This window comes from Anolis carolinensis, chromosome 2 (genome assembly GCF_035594765.1).
Source record: "Anolis carolinensis isolate JA03-04 chromosome 2, rAnoCar3.1.pri, whole genome shotgun sequence".
Taxonomy (NCBI): domain Eukaryota; kingdom Metazoa; phylum Chordata; class Lepidosauria; order Squamata; family Dactyloidae; genus Anolis; species Anolis carolinensis.
The window spans coordinates 45,714,687-45,736,668 of NC_085842.1; the positions used below are offsets into that span (position 1 = coordinate 45,714,687).

The following is a 21,982-nucleotide window of genomic DNA, read 5'->3' on the forward strand; positions in this document are numbered from 1 at the left end:
AAATATGCCTACCTTAGAATCAGGATATAATGGTTTGAACATTGAATGAGGAGTCTGAGAGATGAAGGTACAGATCCCCACTTGACCATGGAAGCCCAGTGGGTGACCTTGGCTAAGTAATACATTCTCAGTCCCAGAGGAAAGCAGTGGCAACTTGCTTCCTTCCTCAGAACAAATCTTGTTAAGAAAACAAAATAGGTTTACCTTAGGTTCACATAAGTTAGAAATGACTTCTAATCACATAACAGCAAAATGCCTAGCTTATAATTTGCAATAATTATTTGATAGATGATGAAAGTGTTTTTTTTCTTTAAAAATCTATACCGTTTTATTTAAGATTTTCATGACTGCAGAGTCATGGATTACTATGAAACATGAAATGATAAAAACTGTGTTTTGTGGGTTTATGAAATGTAATACAAAGCAGGACTTCACATGCAGACCTAAACTGCCAGAATGTCTGCCATGGTTTGACTTGTAGCAATTTGGTCATGCAGAACAAGGAATTCAGTGGCTGATGGCACGGGCTTGAATGTGTTGCTCTCTGTCTGCTTCTTTGGATCATTTGAATTCTTTGGAAGCATAAGGTGTCATTAAATGACTGTTCAGACTCTGATTTAATTTATTCATAAAGTTGTCTAAATTATCTTGGACAAAGTTTGTAGTCTTCTAGTGTGTCAAAATGCTTGCTGGCTGAATACAGCCTGCCATGTTTGTGAGCCTCCAAATGCTAGACTACAACCCCTGTATTCCTCATCAGTAGACATAATGACTGGAGCTGATGGGAATCATGATGCAGTAACATCTGGAATACTTCATTTTATTCTGTTTAGTCAGGAGTGTGGGGTTTGAATTCAGATACTCTTTCCCCAACATTAGAGCCATAATTACTGTTACGTTGTAATTCCCATTATCGCCTGTCAAATATCCAAAATGATGGGAGTTGTCATGTGAAACTAAAAACTAAAGAGCACTGACCACTATGTAAAAAAAATTATAGTTGGCCCTCTGTATCCACAGATTTTTTGTCCAAGGATTCAATGGCCCGTTGAAGGCAACCATAAGGCTGATGTGGCCCTTGATAAAAAAAGAATTAAGACACCTCTGCACTAAGACAACCATGCCTTTCTGTAAGATGTTAATTGTCCATTATGTTTGTTGGATTTCCAGTTTTCACAAACTGAAGTTGAGGCATACAAAAGTATAGATTCAATTGTCTTAATATGACTTACTCTCCAACTGCCTGTATTTTGCAGCTGCTTTAAAATGTTCCAATCTGTCTTTTTCCAATTTCCCTTTTCATGCCCCTCAAATATAATGTGTAGCATTGTTCATCAGTAGTTTTCAGATGGTGACGTTCTACTGTGCCACCACACTGTGTCTCTATGATTCTCTGACGCACATGAAGGGAAATCAGCAGAACTGGGCACTCCTGGAGGCATTCATTGCTTCCGTGGAAACTCTCTAAGCCATCAGGAGTTTCTACATGAAAAGCAGTAGTACATGCTCCATTTCCAGCAACAAGAATCTCCTCGCAGAAGTAACTTAGTCGTAAAATAAAAAATGACTGGCCTTTACATATTAATTTGTGAAATTAGGTGTAGAACACACCTTTGTGTCCCCAGAGATCTCTTTAATGTTCGTTTACGCAGAATACCTCTTCGTCTTCTTTTGTTTTGTTTTTTAGAGAAATTTTTACCCATTAAAAATATTCCTCTTGCCAACCTTTGCCAGGTTTGCATAAACCCTATCTATTTGAACGGGATAAAGGACCTACTGCCACGATGCAGGGATGCTTTCGTATTGTCAAAAGGTCAGGTGTGCCACATAAAGGGGATTTATGTAGAAGCTAACACAAATTCTCTAGGATTTTGGCAAAGCTACAGGAACAATCTTTATATAAAGGGGAACAATTTCTCCAGTGTTTCAGCTACAAAAAGGCTTTTCATCATTCCCATATGAGAATTATTTCAACTAGGCCTTCCTTTTTAAAAGCAATTTTTTAAAAAAAAAATCAAAGAATCAATGTAGTCTGTTACATACTGTCCCATTAACAAGATGGGAAATTAAGATAAGGCTTACTGAATTTCTCTTTCCAGCCTTTTTTTTTTTTTTTTGGAAAAAACCAAGAGACAAAGAATATAAACATTTCAGCAGTAGTAAAAAGTTTTTTGCAAATGACAAAGCCAGAGGCCAACGTGAATCTGTTACCATTGCATTCACTGAATATTATTTGTCCTCTAGTCACGAATGCAAAATAAAACTAATGAAAAGCTGCTGCCATTAATTGTAGTGAAACATACAACTTTCACCTGCTGTGACTGCTTCTTATCCTCATACAGCTTGTGCATCCCTTATCTGGAATTCCGAAACTCAGAATGCTCCACCATCATCATCTACATGGGTGACGAATGTGGCACCTTCTTCTCGTAGCTTCTCGTAGGGACATGCATTGAATCAAGAAAGTATGTATTTGTCTATGAACAACATACTGGGAACTATGTAGGCTTCCCGGTGTTGTGTGACTACAAGTCTGGCTAGTTATTATAGTCAACGAGGAGCTACAGTCAACATTATCTGGAAGGCCAGATGGTTGGTCTGTACTTGTCTATGAATAAACACATATCAGGAGATCTTAAAGCAAAAGATACTGAAGAGTGTTTTCTAACAGTAATGAACAATGCTGCTTTATACACTTCTATAGTTTTTCAGAATTCAAATGGAAACTGCTTTCTCATAAAGTGAAAAGAATCGTTCAGATTCAGAACGGCTGAGATAGACTGGGAAATAAAGTGTCAAATCTGCTAATTCTATTTAGCAAACTGTTGGTTATGAACATTAGAATTTCTAGGAAAAACAGGGCCAAACTATACATAGTATATTTGACAGGACGACCCTTCTTTTCTTTTCTTTCTTTTCTTTTCTTTTCTTTTCTTTTCTCCCTTAATTGTTTCAATTGTGTTGGAAGGGTAATTCTGATGAGGGATCACCAACTTAGTAAAAAGGGCTTTACCTTTTTGCTGCATATATGCTATTGATATACTATTCCAGAACACCGTGTATATTTATATATAAGTCCAGAAATTTTAGTTTTAAAAAAATCAACCCCAAGACCTGGGTTGACTTATCAATGGGTCACTGTGAGTACTGTGCTTTAACTCTTATCAACAAGGGAACTATTCCCTTCTCTGAGTAGAGTGGGAAAAGGCAAGAGCTTCATCTTTGGAGCATCTAAAAGAAGCATTGACTTCGTTTACACTTTCTGCCATGGTGCTGGTTCTGGATGTCTGGGTTTTCACTCATCCACAGAATGACCCTCAGCTTTTGCCCCAAAACCTGTATTCGACTTCTACATGTAGTCAACTTCTACATGAGCATATGTCATAACTATGGTAGGGTAGGTACTAGCAGTAGGAGGACAAAGATGATGGGTGCAGCAGATATGATAGAAATAAGGGACTGGCTGCTCAATAGCTGCACAGTTTTTTCTTTTCTCATTCCTACCCCTGCTTCTATTCTCTCCGTTGCTACTTATGTTATAGGAAATATTATTGGTACTGTGATGCCTGCCAGTTTTCACCGGGCAAACAGTACCATACCCGTCAACTGGTAGGAATAGGCTCACTGAATCCCCGTCCCACCATGCTTTCAGCTGCATTTAAATGTCCCAGCATCCATTTGCACTGTAGAATGAATGCAGTTTAATAATACTTGTAATTGCCATAACTCGGTGCTAGGGAATCATGGGAATTGTAGTTCTGCAAAGTCTTTAGTCTTTCTGTAAAAGAACGCTGATCTCTCACCAAACTACAACTCCCATGATATAATGATGATTAAAGTGGTGTCAAACCACATTAATTCTACAGTGTAGATACATCTCAAGTTTCTCTCTCTTACTCCCATTTTTTATCCTCATCTTACTCCAGCTACTGCAAACTCAGTTACAACTACAAAAGTATTTTACACTCAGTTAATTCAGCAACAGGGAGGGGAGGTGATGGAGTCTTGCTCTTGCCAGTAGTTTCGGGTAAAAGCAAACTGCTGCAGCTTCTCTCAAGTTGTGTAAGCTTCCTCATTAACAGCTTTTGCATTCTTGACTACATTCTGATGTTGCTGATGTTGACTACATTGCCTGATTTTCCTTTGTGAAACGTTGGAGTGCATGCAGAATGAAGGGCAAGATTGAAACTATTCCCTTCTCTGTTCTGTGTTCCCTATCGAAATACTGCCCTGCCCCATCATGACTGTCATTCACTTTTGAAAACAGTACTGTTCGACCTTCCTATCAGCAGGAGATATTTTCTTGTATTTTATATGGCTCCTTGAAATAAAGAGTCAGAGCTCTTGACTGGAATGAAGGACCTGCATCCCAAGATTACTATAGAACAGGTATGGACAAACCCAGGCCTGTGGGCTGGATGCAGCCCTTTGGGGTCATTTTTCCAGGCCTGGGCCCGAGGAACGACCCCAATGGGCTGCATTTCCCAGCACCTGTGGCAGCAAGGCAGGGCAAGCAGAGGGGGAGGGGGAGGAGGCCACGGAGGGAGCAAGCACTGTGATCACCGCTGAGCATTCCTTCACTCTCCTCCCCATCCTGCCTCAGTCTCTCTCTCTCTCTTCCTCACTTCTTTTCTGCCTTGAACTCTCTCATCTCCTTCTTTCTGCCTTGTGTTTTCGCTTTCTCTCTTCTCTTATGCCTCACACCCATCTTCCTCCTTTCTCTTATGCCTCTCTCTCTCCCTCTCCCTCTCCCTCTCCCTCTCCCTCTCCCTCTCCCTCCCTACTCCTCCCTTCTGTTAAGCTGGCACCCTCTTCCATGCCCCTCCTTTCTGCCTTATGCTCTCCCTCTTCCTTCCCTTCTTCTTCATGCTTTCTTACCCCTCCCCCTGTGCCAACTGCCACCCCCTCCCGTGCCAACCTTTGCCTGCGTGGCCGGCATGTGGCCCCCTCTCTAAAAGGTTTGCCCATGCCTGCTATAAAATCATGTTGGAGGACCTAGAAAATACCTAGAGATAACATATTTTGTTAGATATGAATAAATGTCCCTATGGATATGGGGGCCATACTCTACAAAGATCTGATAATAGATTTCCCAGTATCAATTGTGCTTTCTCTCAAGTTGTTATTTGGAACCAAACACAAATGAACAGGCCTTTCATTCAATATTTGCTTTATCCTGTTCATTTGAATGAAAACTGAGTTACTGCAGCTTAGAAGATAGTTGACAATAATATTCCCAAAGCAGAGCCCAGGTAATACAAATGCTGTTTTCATTCTAACAAGGTACTAACATTTTTTGAATAATAGAGGGATCGCTACACTGATAATCTCAGACTAATACTGTCTTTTGGAGATTTCATTAGTTTCTTCCTTGTGCTGTTTATGTGGCTTTGTTGAAAAGATGTCATTTTATCAGCATTCTCAAGTAATCTCAAAATATAAGCACCATGTTTTTCAAGTGTTTTGAAGAAAGCTTACAAGGTCACTTAAGGTCGTGACCATTCTCAATCATATCAGTGTCGCTTTTGCTATTTAGTAGTCTGAGAGTCTGGATCCAAATGATTAAAAGGAAAAAGCACTTTAAAAAAGCATAATCACAAGTAACCATGCAAGCAAACTGATAAGCTAATAGCAGAAGCGAATTGATGTAAATTATGTGAAGAACATCCTAAAAACCAGCTCAATATAGTTTGATTTCTCCTTTAGTATCCCTGTTCACATAAACAAGGGAAGCATGTTTATTCCACCTGTACCTGTTCTATCATTCCACCTGTAGCAATGATTCATCCTTTACCTTTAATAACTTTTGAAGAACAGTTTTGAAATCAATGACCTATGTGTGTGTTTTCTTTTTTAAAAAACAAAACAAGGACTCAATATATTTATTCATTTTGTTCAATGATGGCTGTAAACTCCATCCATCTCTAGCCAGGTAAGTGTCCCCTTGCCATCTCTGGACAAGGTCAAGATGGATTTTGGGGGTTACCTTTGTTCACTATTGTGCTGAAGTTTTCCTGAAATGACGTCTCATTAGCTGATCCTAACATTATATTATATACATTGAGATTATTGTCTCTGTTGGCAAATATGATAGCAGGGTGAAAGGACATCAAGTTGTTTACTGTTGCATTTTGACTGCCAGGGAGTTTGTGAGATTTTTCTGGTTGCCTTTTTCTACTTGCCATAATGCCATGGGTGGTTGAGAGGGGTATCATTCAATGTTCAGCCTCAGGGCACAAAATATAACTCTTGGATAAGGGACATTTTATAGTCAGATTTTCTCTAATTGAGCTGGTCATCCTTCAGATTCCTCCCCTGCTTTAACCTGTGATGGGTGTGCTGCTAAGAGACAGTATGGCGTAGTGGTTAGAAGATTAGGCTAAGACTTGGTAATTTAGATTGTGCCCCAAATTTAGGTTGTCTACATTGAGCATAAAATACTTCACTCTGAGATATTTTAAAAGAAAAACCTAATGGCAGCAACATCAAGCACAGAAAAATGTAGCCCTTAACCAGGAGATAGTTTTTCTCTACAATTGTAATGTGGACAACTGTACAACACAATAGTGAAATTATTGCTTGGTAAGTTATAGTTGTAATAAAACTTAGTTTCACTTTTCTTACTTACAAGTAATTTCATATTTCTCACAAATTGCTTTTAAACTCTGAATGTGATTAATTTGGAACACACTAATTTATCTGCGGAGCCCCGGTGGCGAAATGCGTTAAAGCCCTGAGCTGGAGACTGAAAAGTCCCAGGTTCAATCCCCGGGAGCGATGTGAGCGGCCGCTGTTAGCTCCAGCTCCTGCCAACCTAGCAGTTCGAAAACATGCCAATGTGAGTAGATCAATAGGTACCTCTCCGGCGGGAAGCTAACGGCGCGCCATGCAGTCATGCCGGCCACATGACCTTGGAGGTATCTACGGACAACGCCGGCTCTTCGGCTTAGAAATGGAGATGAGCACCAACCCCCAGAGTCAGACATGACTGGACTTAATGTCAGGGGAAAACCTTTACCTTTACCTAATTTATCTGCAACAGAGGGTTTAGATCAATTTAATATTAAGAGAACTTTAATAAAATGCCATGGAATCCACAAAGTGTTGATGAAAGCATGTATAATACTTCATTGAGCTATGTTTGTAACCTGAGTGTTGTTTTTCTGTATATTAAACTAGGATCTTACCATGCTATTCCTAAGGAGTGCAGTAACAAAACCTAATGGTCTGTGACTAAACAAACAAACAAAAAGTGCCAGGTCTCCATTTGACCTAGCTCTGAAATGAGCAAACTATTTACACCTAAATGTAGCAAACACTTAACTATTCAGCTGTAAAGGTCAAGTGAGCCTTTGGAAATTAGTGTGATATGCACACTTATTATTATTATTATTATTATTATTATTATCATCATCATCATAATCATCATTATTAATTTTGATATATCAATGTTGAACAGCTGTTATGACAGTTATATAATATAGATACAGCTTTACTCATTGTTTCTTCCTTTTCTCATTTCTTTGCTTCCTAAAGCAATTTCTTCCTGTTCTAATATTTACATATTTATCCATACTACTGGGAATTGTTGATAGATGCAAAATATAGCTGAAAAGAGCCTGACCACTGAAATTTTAAAAATCACACCCATGCAAAATCCATTCTCCTCTCTACAGTTCTTTCCTCTTCTTCCCACCCTTCCTGGTAGAACAAAATATTTTCTTTCTCTCTCAGGCTCAGGTAGGTGCTGGATTAAACAGGTCTGCTAATGCAGAGGCACCGGGACACCGTTGGAGCTTTGAGCTTTGCTTGGATTGGTGTTGCCAAGGCCTTTATCAAGTGCCACCCCTAGAGACATTTCCAGTGCCAGGACTTGGTTTGACTTTGACTCTTCCCCAAGGGCTTTGCAGAACACTTTAAGCAGGAAGGAGACAAAGATGGAGGCACTCAGAATCCCCATGTTCATGCCTTGCTCCTTTGAAAGCCGCTGTTTGTAAGTGTGACACTTCATGTTGTGTCTGTGTGTGTGTATGTCAAAGAAAAGCTCATAGTTTCAACATAGTGACTGCTGCTGTTACTATTATTTCAGTAAGAGGAACAATTCAACATACAGGGCTCCATTCAGTTTCTAGTTATCTAAAAGACACAGCAGCTGTGTCTGTCCACATAAGATAAAGATAATAAGTTAAATGTGGAAAAGAGATAAACAGCATATCTTAAGTAACTTTTCTGTTACAGTAGCCAGGCTTTATGAGTGAGACAAAACAATGAATTTAGTTTTAAATATGGAGACTTTCAAATGCCAAGCCTACTTTGTTTAAAGAGACTCAATTTTAAATAAAGATGTGTATTTTCTGGTTGAGTTGGAGTATACTGTGATATAGCATTCTCAATCTGAGATAATTATGTGACTCATCTTTTTGGGTTGTTTTACTTCTATAATCAGGGTTCCCTTCTTGCAGTTTTCCTCATCTGCTGTCACTAATCTAACAGAAAAAATATTATCATACATTATGAGATTGGGAGTTGGAGAAACCCCACATCTTTAGACCCTAATCCAAATGGCTATAGAATTTTTATGAAGTGCTTCTTCTGGGTAAAGATATAAAGAACCATTTCCTAATTTCTTCGTCTTTCATGAGAAAGGATGTCATGACATCCTGTTGTTGTTTGCTTAAAAACTATTTCCTATTTATAGCAACCTGCTGTAGCGTCTTTTTGGCAAGATTTTTCAGAGACTGCTTTCTCTGAAGCTGAGAGGGTGTGACTTGTCCAAGTTTACCCAGTGCAGTTCCAAGGCTGAGTGAGGAATCAAATCCTGGACAACATCTACACTGACCATTTATGTCAGATAGGCCCCAGCTCTGTGGTGGCCAAACTCTGCATGGAGCTGACCAGGAGTAACATCGGGCAAGACCATTGTAACGTAGCCTTGCCTGGCATTAACCTAAGTTTGTGGAAAAAACACATTTTGGCCCAGAATTCAGAGTATTCTCCAACTTTGTGCCCATCTGAACAGTAGGACAACTTCCAGAAAAGAACTTGCCACAACTATTCTCCCTGTCAGCCCATATTTCTGTGGCTCAGGTTACCTGGGGACATGGGATGGCACTTATCTTTCCCTCTCATCCTCTGTATTATGCGTTTGGGGAAGGGAGGTGGGAAAGGCGGGAGGAGATTCCCCTTCCCCATCCTTCATCTCCCCTTGCTCTTCCTGGCATCATTATAAGCAACAGCTGACAGGTAGGACCCGTGTAATGGCTGGATGGGAAGGGATTGTAAAGATGGCCATCCAGTGGTGCTGAACTGTTCTCAGTGCTTCTTGGCAGTCAGAACTCCCTCTCTGCAGTGGCCAGGAGAATGCCTGTCTGACCCAGCCTAGGGTCAACCCAGCATATGCTATGCCAAGATTGGCCGTGATCGATCTGCCCCTGGGCTCCAGATTCATTGTCCACTAAAAATACACCATGCTGATTCACAACCACAGCTTCTTCCCTTTCATTTCTATACATTTTAGCAAGAATTGAGCTTTCCCCCTTTTTAAATGAAGCACATGCATACGGCGAGCATAGGAGGAGATGATTATTGATTTTAAAAGATGCAAACAACCTGTGCAATTTATGAGATTGCTGTAAATCAACAAGCGCCATAATGACACATATGCAGCTATAAGTTATCCAGTGTTTATACTTTACAAATATTGTTTATACAATGTCTACGAAACTATGCTTTGCAAATGGGGAATGCTTTATGAAAATGTGAAGTACTTCTTACCAGTAGATTAACTGAGTTTTAATACATACCCACTTTCTCTCTTTTGCAAGAACAAGTAAAACATGGAATCCCATCCCAATTCCTCAGCCATTCTTTATGTGGAGGGAGAAAAATGTAATTGTTTCCCTCCTGTGTTAACACCTGCTCCTGGGGGAAGGGGTGTAGGGATCAACCTGGTTGATTCTTCAGACCATGTTATCTAGTTGCTATGTATGGGTGATTAGCAAAGTAATTTTTCCCCATGTCTATTCTGACTACTAGGAATCTGAAACATTCCTTGCCAATCTTTTGTAAAGGCTGCCTGTTGCATCTCTACATCAGTACTTAGGAAACGATTTCCAGCCAGTCCCAAAAGTTGTGTTTCCCTGAAAGTGAATTAGGCATTCAAGCAAATAAACTTTATTGAATTTCAATTCATTGGGCGGGGGGGGGGGGGGGGCAGGCAGGTAGGTAGGAAGGAAAAGAAACAACTTCCAAAGCTTAATAATTATTCAGTGAATGCTTTTGGGTCATGAGAGAGACTCATTAGTTAGGGAAAGCATTGGTGCTCAGCAAATTGAAAGGGCATGTTTAAAGGCGGGATGAAAAATGGAAAAATACCAAATGTACAGTTATGTAGCAGACATCATTATTTTCTACAAAAAAGAGCTTGAAATTTGTTTTATCTTCATCTCTATATGAATATTCAAGTGGCTTTATATAGATGAATAAAAGTATATTTACACCATGAATTTTCCCACAAAAATTGGGAAACCAAGTTCAGACTCTGTCCTGAACTTCATGCCCAGATCAGATGCACTTCAACTCTTTCACTTAAAGCCAACAAGGTTATTAAGGAGTGAATAATAAGGGTTTTGCAACGGAACTGGATGGTAGCATGTTGAGAACAAACAGTGCCAAGAAGATGACTACATGTGCTTTTCTTCTTAATTTTGGATACTCTAATAACAGGTCTATCACATATTATCTGATGTATCCTGAGGTTCCTATTTCTTAAAATATTATGATAACTGCTTTTGGAGACAATGGTCAGGCATTTGGACAACGTAGCCAGTCCAGCAAAGTTGATGGTGGAGGATCATCGTTTAAGTGGTGGTGGCAGCCTTTACTTCTTTCAGTATGCTGATATTTGTCCACCTGTTTTCTCAAGAGATTTGCAGGATTTTTTTGGATGCAACACTGATGGAATCGTTCCAGGAACAGAATGTGACATCTGTAGACGGTTCCTGAGTTTCGCAGGGTTGGGAGAACAATAGCTTTATAAATAAGCATCTTGGTCTCCCTACAAACGTTCCAATCCTCAAGCAGAGCTCAGATGGTGTTGTATTTTCAGTGTCAAAGTTGACTTTTGTGGAGAGGTGGCTACCAAGGTAGTGGAAATGATCAACATTTTCTAACATTAGACCATTAAGTTGTATTTCTGGCATTACAGAGGGATTTGCTAGTGCCTACTGAAAGGGCACTTTGGTTTTCTTGATGTTCAGTGCAAAGGTGTTTAGAGTAGCTTGTAGGTCTTCTTTTGAATGAGCACAAACTACATTATCACGAGCATATTGGAGTTCTAAAACAGCTGTTGTTGTGACCTTGGTTTTGCTTTCAGTCTGTGAGGTTAAATTGTGTGCCATCTGTCTGATAGATGATTTCCACACTGGTAGGAAGCTTCCCATCAACAAGGTGCAGTATTGTAGCAATGAAGATGGAGAATAAGGTTGGGGCAATAAAACATCCCCGTTTTAATAACTTATTCCACCTTAAATGGGTCACTTTGGGAGCCATGGCTGTCCAAGTTTGTTGCCAATCATGTTGTCATGGAGGAGCTGCAGGATGTTCACAAATTTGTCAGGGCATCCGATTTTTTGGAGGATGGTCCAGAGAGCATAGAATCATAGAATCATAGAATACTAGAGTTGGAAGAGACCTCATGGGTCATCCAGTCCAACCCCCTGCCAAGAAGCAGGAAATTGCATTCAAAGCATCCCCCACAGATGGCCATGCAGCCTCTGCTTAAAAGCCTCCAAAGAAGGAGCCTCCACCACAGTCCGGGGGAGAGAGTTCCACTGCCAATCAGCTCTCACAGTGAGGAAATTCTTCCTGATGTTCAGGTGAAATCTCCTTTCCTGTAGTTTGACGCCATTGTTCCACGTCCTAGTCTCCAGGGCAGCAGAAAACAAGCTTGCTCCCTCCTCCCTATGACTTCCCCTCACATATTTGTACATGGCTATCATGTCTCCTCTCAGCCTTCTCTTCTGCAGGCTAAACATGCCCAGTTCTTTAAGCCGCTTCTTATAAAGCTTGTTCTCCAGACCCTTGATCATTTTAGTTGCCCTCCTCTGGACACATTCCAGCTTGTCAACATCTCCCTTCAACTGTGGTGCCCAGAATTGGACACAGTATTCCAGGTGTGGCCTGACCAAGGCAGAATACAGGGATAGCATGACTTCCCTGGATCTAGACACTATACTCCTATTGATGCAGGCCGAAATCCTGTTGGCTTTTTTTAGCAGCTGCATCACATTGTTGGCTCATATTTAACTTGTCCACGAGGACTCCAAGATCTTTTTCACACGTACTGCTGTCGAGCCAGACACCCCCCATTCTGTATCTTTGCATTCCATTTTTTCTGACAAAGTGAAGTATCTTGCATTTGTCCCCGTTGAACTTCATTTTGTTAGTTTCGGCCCATCTCTCTAGTCTGTTAAGATAGTTTTGAATTCTGCTTCTGTCATCTGGAGTGTTAGCTATCCCTCCCAGTTTGGTGTCGTCTGCAAACTTGATGATCGTGCCCTTCTAACCCTTCGTCTAAGTCATTAATAAAGATGTTGAACAGAACCAGGCCCAGAACGGAGCCCTGCGGCACTCCACTCGTGACTTCTTTCCAAGATGAAGAAGACGCATTGGTGAGCACCCTTTGGGTTTGTTCGCTTAGCCAATTACAGATCCACCTAACTGTAGTTTTGTCTAGCCCACATTTTACTAGTTTGTTTGCCAGAAGGTCGTGGGGGAATTTGTCGAAGGCCTTACTGAAATCCAGGCCTTTGACAAAGTCCCCCACGACCTTCTGGCAAACAAACTAGTAAAATGTGGGCTAGACAAAACTACAGGTAGGTGGATCTTTAATTGGCTAAGTGAACAAACCCAAAGGATGATCACCAATGTGTCTTCTTCATCTTGGAAAGAAGTCACGAGTGGAGTGCTGCACTGCGATTACCTGTGTCAAATGCCTTTTCAAGGTCAATGAATGCCATGTACAGAGGTTGATTTTGTTCCCTTCATTTTCCTTGGAGCTGTTGTGCAGTGAAGATCATATCCACTGTTTCTCTGGAGGGGTGGAAGCCATTCTGGGATTCTGAGAGGATTTCTTCTGAAATAGGTAGAAGGAAGTTTACAAGGGTTCTTGTGAGGATTTACCTAGTGGAGGTAAGGAGTTCCCACAGTCTGTTCTTTCATCCTTTTTGAGAAGGGTGATGGTGGTGGCATCTTTGAAGTCTGCTGGGATTTCTTGGTTGCCCACACTTTTTCAATGATCTGGTGGAATTGTTGCATCCTCTCAGGTTCACCCTCTTTAAAAATTTCAATAGGGATCCAATCAGGTCCCCTGGCTGTATTGTTTTTTAGTTTGCTTATGGTTTTGCTGACTTCCTCCAAACTAGGCAGTGCTGCAAGTTCATCCCTGGTTTGTTGTTGCAAATAATCAACGTTACATTAATCATTGCATTATTAAAATGACCTCTTGCTGCTGGCGCCCTAATATAGGTTGAGCATCCCTTGTCCGAAATGCTAGAAGTCTTTTGCATTTTAAAAAAAATGTAGTACCTGCATTTGCATATACAGTAGAGTCCCGGTTATCGGAGATAAAAGGGTAGGCCCAATCTCGGATAACCGGAACTGCTTGGATTGCTGGGAGGCCCTATTATTCCTCCTGGCAATCCGGTTTAGGGAAGCGCTCGTGAGTGCTGTTGTCTTCCCGGATCTCCCTTAGCCAGGCCCTTGCTGGAGGAAAGAGTTTCCTCCAGCAAGGGCCTGACCAAAGAAAACCCGCAGCATGCTCCTTGTTTCTCGGAGGGACAGGCCCTTGCTGGAGCAAGGGCCTGTCCCTCCGAGAAACGCCAAGCGCGCCACGGATCTCCCTCGACCAGGCCCTTGCTGGAGGAAAGTTTCCTCCAGCAATGGCTTGGCCGAGGGAGATCTAGGGAGACGTCCCTTGGCGAGCCCTGGCCCCTTGGGAAGCACCCCACGAGTTCTGCTGCCTAGCAGTGCTCATGGGGTGCTTCCCAAGGGGCCAGGGTTCACCGTGGGAAGCACCCCATGAGCGCTGCTGCTGCAGCGTTCGCGGGGAGCTTCCGAGGCGCTTCCTTCTCCCTCTCCCTCTCCTTCTCTTGAGCTCCCTTCGCTCGAGAGAGGGAGAGGAAGGGGTGCCCCCGGCGGCGCCTCGGATAATACGACTCTCGGTTAACAGAACTCCGTTAACCGGGATTCTACTGTATGTGTGTGTGTTTACACATGCACACACACACACTCTCACACAAACACAAAATGAGATATCCTTGAAGATGGGATCCAGACTAAACAAGAATTTAATTTATATTTCATATAAGCCTTATACAAACAGTCTGAAGGTAATATCATACAATTTGTAACAAGCAAAGGTTTCACCATACTCCCACATAAACAATTTCAGATTTTGAATTTCTGGATAAGGAATGCTCAATCTGTACTGTGCTCATATTTTGGAAGAATAATTAAGCAAAACAGTGCTTGTGTGGACCCATAAATGCTTAACAGTGTTTTAACACTGCAGGCTGTTTAGGATGTAACCGGATATCACAATTTTCCATGAGTAGGAACACCATGAGAAACTATGCATTAGTTCCAAAGTAGAAGCTTTCTATGTATTGTCGAAGGCTTTCCTGGCCAGAATCACTGGGGTGTTGTGTGTTTTCCAGGCTGTATGGCCATTTTCTAGCACCATTTTCTTCAGACGTTTTGCCTGCATCTGTGGCTGGCATCTAGATCCTCTGAAGAACACAGCCATACAGCCCAGAAACCGCAAACACCCTAGAAGCTTTCAGTTTCCTCCTCATATGAATGCTGATGGGGAAGGAATCATAGTGTCGACTTCAGTAGACCCGTTCAGAAACTAGTGACATGACAATAATGTTTGGAATCTTCAGATTTCCAGTTTACGGAGGGAAACTGAAACCTTTCAGCCAGAGAGCTCTAATGCCCCACTAGACGATAAACCCAATTAAATTCCATAGGGTGCAGTCATGAAAGAATGGAATCCCAGGGCTATGATTAGATGGTGTGAAAGGGCATTATGAAACTGTAGCATTGCAAATTATTCATCTGTAGGATTTATGTAAGCAACATTTAACTGGTTAAAATGTGAAATTCTTCCCTGTAACCAGTTGTCCGCATCTTGACAGAATTCTTTCTGTGACTTTTGGGATGTTGTTTGTTTCAAGCCTCAGCCCCTTTCACTGATTATCAGCTTTTAAAATACCTTTATAAACAGTTTTTTGTGCATGCATACTTGGTGACACGAGGGGGGCAATGTTGATTAATGGTCTTATATAGGACTCTTTACATAGGTCAAACTTGTCCCATCATTGGTGGAACAGACCTATTGAAAACATTGTTGCTATGTGTTTTCAAACAATTTTCTCCTTATGGTGACCCTGTCTTACAGTTTTCTAAGCCTATTATTTAAACCAAGAAATAAAAAGAAATCTCAGCAAGATTCATTCAGAAGAGGATTGCCATTGACTTCTTTGGGGCTAAGAATATGACTTGCTCAAGATCACCCAGTGGGTTTCCATGGCTGATCCTGGATTTGAACCATGCTTTCCTAAAATCATATTCCAATATTTGAAGCATTACCCATACTATCTCTGTTCTTAAAACATGATAATTGGTAAAACTCTAATAAAACTTAGTTCAACCCTATTAAATTAGTAGCAGTGGTTCCTAACCTTTGGGCCTCCAGTTGTTTTGGACTTCAACTCGCAGAAATCGCAGTCAGTTTACCATCTGTTAGGAACTGTGAGAACTGAAGTCTAAAACACCTGGAGGCCAAAAGGTTGGGAACCAGTGAATTAGTGGATGAAGACTACAGTGATTCATTGTGTGTGATGTATTTGTATTTGTTTTTTTTAACATTTCAGTAGACAGATTATATAATTGTATTGAGAACATCATTGAGTATCTTCTGGCTACATGGGAATTCCAAGGTACTGGCGACTAGGATTAGGGATTTGGGAAGGATTACGTTCCATGTTTTTTTATTTCTGAAAGCTCTGTTGGTCTATGAGGCCAAATGATTGAGAAGTAGAATATACTTGCTTGTTGTCATTATGGGTCCACTCCTCTTCCCCTCCCCAAAAAATCAAGGGGACCTTTTTGCCTGAATATATTACACTGTCCTGATGGCAAAAAGCAATACAGGTAATGTGTGTGTGTGTAGATGGGAACTTATGACAACTTTTTGAAATGACCATCTTGTAAATTATTTAAATATATGTTGTTTTTAGGACAAAGATACTACCCCATAGACTGCTTTCTTAAATAAAAACATGCACCACCATTGCATTCTGATGAACATGTAATCATTAATTTTTAAAAGATAATAAATAACAAAAAAGAGAGAGTGTGTGTACATGTGCATCTGTCTGTCTATGAAAAACCATGAATATTTTAGTATTTAACACTTGCAATCAGTCTAAATCTATCTGCACTATAAGTTATCTTGTTCAAAGATGACTTACAAATTTTAGCTTGTTTTACAGTTCAGGAATTTCCCTGTAATGGCTGCTGGACCATATAGTGGGTGAAAAATCTTCTGCACATCTTATATTAATAATTTTTGTCATTAGTAAGCAGCACATCAGAATAGTTTTACTTGGTTTATTCTGTGTTTAGTAGAATAAATCAAATTTAGATGGTAAGGTTTTTTAAAAAAAAAAAACTTGCTAATTTGAATGATGCCAACTAATACCACAGCAGAATTCAATGTCAGTCCAACTTGCAATCAATTATTAAATAGCTGAATAAAGTACAAAGATGTAAAAACAAGGAGAAGCATGTTGACATATCGTTATGTAGAGTTATTGACTGAACTAAACTACATTTCTGTTAAATTCAGTGTTGTAATCTGTTTCCTGTATAAGATTTCTCATGGTTTGTCCAACAGCACACACTAGTGTTGAAGTGTAATACTGTATATTTACATAGGTATGTATAATTCAGAATTTGGCATCTATTTGTTTAACAAGAAAATGAATGGCAAATAATCATTTTGAAGTATTGATTGATTAGTGAAATGACTCACTTTCTACAGTTGTTCAAAAGTTAATTTTTGGGTCCCCAAACAATGGAACAATGTAAATGTTGTCTCCACAAATGCTCATTTTAAAGTAAGCTACCATATACATTACTATATAAGGAAAAATCATCCCCAAAACCTGGTTTGTCTTAGCTATGGCACTCTGTAAACAAATGAGGAGAAATGGTAGTAATGCAGGAGCTCTACTTACAATTCACAATCAATTTATTTTGGAAGAATATTAGTAATTTCAGTCTAGACACTGAAAGGTTAAAGAGGTTGTGAATGCTATTGGCCTATTTCCAAACTCTCCTTTTTGGGAAAGGCCGTGGAACGTGTGGTGGCCGCACAACTCCAGGCATTCTTGGTAGACACTGATTTTCTAGATCTGGTACAGTCTGGCTTCAGGCTGAGGTAGGGGGAGTGTGTCCCTGCTGGTTCTGCTGGACCTCTCAGTGGCCTTCTGGCATGCTTTGCCAGGATGGGTCTCGGAGGTACTGTTTTACAGTGGCTCCGGTCCTTCCTGGAGGATCGTTCCCAGATGGTGTCACTGGGGGACACCTTCTCGTCCCCACAACAATTGACTTGTGGGGTCCCGCAAGGTTCAGTACTGTCCCCCATGTTGTTTAACATATACATGAAGCCACTGGGAGAGATCATCTGGAGTTTCGGAGTGCGGTGTCATCTGTAAGCAGATGATGTCCAGCTCTGTCACTCCTTTCCACCTGTCACTAAGGAGGCTGTTCAGATCCTGAACCAGTTTCTGGCTGCTGCGTCAGACTGGATGAGGGCGAACAAATTGAAATTGAATCCAGACAAGACAGAAGTCCTCCTGGTCAGTTGTAGGGCCAAACAGGGTATAGGGTTTCAGCCTGTGTTGGACGGGGTCACACTCCCCCTGAAGTCTGGGTGTTCTCCTGGACTCATCGCTGAGCCTGGAACTCCAGGTCTCAGCGGTGGCCAGAAGCGCATTCGCACAATTAAGACTTGTGTGCCAGTTGCGCCCGTATCTTGGGAAGTCTGACTTGGCTACAGTGGTCCATGCTCTGGTTACATCCTGCCTGGATTACTGCAATGTGGGGCTGGCTTTGAAGACGGCCTGGAAGCTTCAATTAGTACAACGGGCGGCAGCCAGGCTTATACAGGAAGCATACCACTCCTCTGTTGCGTCAACTCCACTGGCTGCCAATATGCTACCGAGACCAATTCAAAGTGCTGGCCTTGGCCTACAAAGCCCTAAACAGTTCTGGTCCAACTTACCTGTCCGAACGTATCTCCTCCTATGAGCCTACGAGAACTCTAAGATCATCTGGTGAGGCCCTGCTCTCAATCCCACCTGCCTCGCAAGCGCAGCTGGTGGGGATGAGAGACAGGGCCTTCTCAGTGGTGGCTCCTTGGCTGTGGAATTCCCTCCCTAGTGACATCCGGCAGGCCCCATCCCTTTTGAGTTTCAGAAAGAAATTAAAGATCGGGCTGTGCGCGCAAGAGTTTAAAGAATAAGTTCTGCTGGCTTCAACCCGATCTGGATTAAGGTTTACGTACAAGGTTTTGCAGATGAATGGTTAAAGTACTTTATATTGTTTTAAATTTTGTATATTGTTATTTCGTTTAACTGCTTTTAATTGTTTTATTGTTTTATGTTATTGTACTGTGGTGTATTGACATCGAATTCTGCAAGATCTGTAAGCCGCCCTGAGTCCCCTCGGGTGAGAAGGGCGGGACAGAAATGATGGAAATAAATAAATAAATAAATGCTAACATATAATCTCAGTCTATATGAAAAGTGTGTCTCTATGTTTTTTAGAAAGCAAATCCATGTTAAATTGTCAGAAATGTTCAGCGAATAGGAAAAATGGTAAGCTCCAAAAGATATAGGGAATCCCAATGATGACAAAGCAACTTGGGGAGAATAAAAAATCTGTGAAGAAAGAATTAGTAAGACTCTGTCCGCTCTACTACTTCTTGAACTATCAAGCTGTCAATTGATTCAATAAAAATATAGATGACAGAGTTATGAAACTGCATCTAATGCAGTGGTTCTCAACTCTTGGTTCTTCCAACTTCTTTGAACTTTAGTTCCCCAAAATATTAACCAGCATGCACCATGTCAGATACGCAGATTTGAAATCCAAAACATTTATTTATTGTTTATTTATTTACAGTATTTATATTTGGCCCTTCTCACCCTGAAGGGGACTCAGGGCGGATCACAATGTACACATACATGGCAAACAATGCCATATGAACATAGAGACAGAGACAAGACAGGGAGAGAATTAAAGATTGAGAACATCTAGTATGATCCCCCCCCCCCCGAATTCTACGATCTACTAGAAATAATATGAAAGAGACAGTTCAATGGAATTGACCCTAAGGTGCATGATTCATGTTAGGAGAACTTGGATGCTTAAATAGGATAGGCATTGTGAAGAAGTGTATAATTATATTCTGTATATAGATGAAATGTTTATTTGATTTGTTTAAACAGTCAGGTTTGGCTAAGTTTAAAATGGTGAGTATTTCAGTTGACCATATGTATGGGGGAAGGTAGCCATCTTGGAATGCTAGAACAGGTTACCATAGCAACAGGGGCGGAGCCAACCGCCGCTTGGAAAGGAAAAGGGGAATGTTTTAAAACCCAGCAGTCTGTGATTTCCATCCACAGTGAAGGAACTGATTCTCAGGTAGAGAATCAGGGTGACTCAGAAGAATTTGAGTCAAGCCTAAAATAAAAGGATTTATTTTAGGAGTCTGTGATCTTCCAGTCACAGTGGTGGATCTGATTCTTGTGTGGAGAATCAGGCTGGCTTAAATAGGAAGATTTGAGTCAGATTTAGGTTGGACCAGACTAGGCAAGTTAGGTGATTTGTCTAGGGTCATCTATAGAATCTGTGGATTAGGGAACATTAATCCCAGGGGATCCAGTAGGATCAGGGTTTAGTGTAATCCAGAGAAAGAAGTATTTTTGAAAGTTTAACCACCTCATAACCGTTTGTAACCATTAAGCGAAGTGCCTTTACCAAGTTATCTGAAACCATCAAGCTCTGTACCTGCAATAAACTTGTTTTGATTTTATTCAAATCAAGCCTCTGTCATACTCTCATATTAAGTTAAGTAACATCAACACCTGAAGTGGAACAAATAGAGAAAGCTTATAAGAACCAGTACCATCTGCCTGACGTCTCCATTGGTGGCAGCGAAGAAGAAGATAATCAAACAAATAATTAATTAACATCATCTCTTATAAAACATCTTTATTAAGTGGTGATATCTTTGTGGGATCAAAAAAGGGTTCCATCACTGACACACATTCCTGTCAAACACCTCACCTCTGTACAATATTGGTGGCAAAGCTGAGGGACTCTAAAAGGGATTCCATTCCCTGTCACCTCAGCATCTCTACATAAATTGGTGACAGCGGTGGGATTCAAAAAGGGGATTCCATCCTCTGCCACATCAGTTCTCCACATAAATTGGTGGCAGCGGTGGGATTAAGAGGGATTCCATTCTCTGCCACATCAGTTCACCACAGGCATTCACAGATTTTCTGTGAGAATGAGGTTCTAACAGCATTTTGCCTTTTGTCTGTAGAATGCAGTTACATCTATACCTTTTCCTTATTATAACACAAGTGAATAGAAGATGCCACAAGACACTAAGACCTTTGTTTGGATTGTACGTTAATATGAGCTGACCTTGTTTGCACTTCCTGAACTGAAACATGGAACAGAATGCAATTATTCTTTGATTTTCTTGTTTCTGATGAAAAATGGTGTGTGAACATTTTTTGGGGGGGGGGGGGGGAACAAGGCAAAAGAGGGACAAAAATATATACATGGGAGAAAGGATCTACAAAAAACCATACATTAAACAAAATTGCATACAAAAATGTATAGACAAATGTATAGATAAATGTGAATTTTCATGAAGAGTTCAGGAAAAATAAACAGAAATGGGATGAAATAAGATTGTGTTTGAAAAATATCAATATGTCAGTATAAAAGCCCAGAAAGCAGATAGAGCTAGTCACTAGGGTTGGTGACATCCAATATGGTAACTCATGTTGTCACATCTATGAACCTCCTTCCATACCAGAGCATACCACAGCATTGTACCAGAAATACCAGAAAATTTTACATAATTAGTGACTATAAAAAAACTGGCAGGAGTGAAAAGAACAATGCTTGCATGCAGTCTGTATAAACATAAACACATAAACATTGTAATTCAGTAATCATGACAAATCTGACTGGAATGCATGTGCATTGGAAGGAACAAAAAGTAAATCAGTATAAATTTTTAACCATGTAAGTATATTGATATAATAAGCTGAACGTACAAAATAAATTTTGGGAGTTACCAGTATATCTAACAAAAAGATATATATTTTTAGAATAATACATTTTTGCTGGAACGAGGCACAAAATTTTGTGCCTCGTTCCAGCAAAACTTTTGTGGTAACCTATTGTGGTTTGCAGCCTCAACCCTTGTATGCATGTGTGTTGGGTCTGGGGAAATGTGACATTTTATTATCATTATCTAAATTACTACCTGCACATTTAATTTGTTTATTTAAATAGCATCCTTTAAAAATTATGGGGACTTTTTCCTATGGAAAATGCAGGATAGGAGAAGGATGATGAGGTACAGCCCCCCCCCCCCCCGATATATTCTTGCTCCAGATAGGGATCCCTGCTCTTTTTCGAAAGCTGTAGGTTATAATGTTTACTCCAATCATTGTTTAGGAAGAATATCCAGTTAGGTAGATGGTACACTCACTATGCCCATGCCTGTGGAAACACATGTATTCACCAGGATAATTTCCATGTAAACATCTCACACACTTTTGCTTCATATGTACCTTTTGTCAGTGATTTTTTTTGTAGT

General features: G+C 40.6%; 1 protein-coding gene across 5 annotated transcripts in view; it reads left to right on the forward strand.

The window, feature by feature from the left end:
* The window catches only part of mitf (melanocyte inducing transcription factor), a 238,796-nt gene that overhangs the window by 103,457 nt on the left and 113,357 nt on the right, over positions 1 to 21,982 (forward strand). The window contains exon 1 of one of the 5 annotated variants that reach the window (XM_062969699.1): positions 7,595 to 7,993. The exons of the other annotated variants lie outside the window; for them this stretch is intronic. Coding sequence (XP_062825769.1) covers positions 7,938 to 7,993 — 56 coding nt within the window. The 5' untranslated portion in view covers positions 7,595 to 7,937. Of the gene's footprint in view, positions 1 to 7,594; positions 7,994 to 21,982 lie in introns of those variants that run through there. 5 annotated transcript variants of the gene reach the window in all.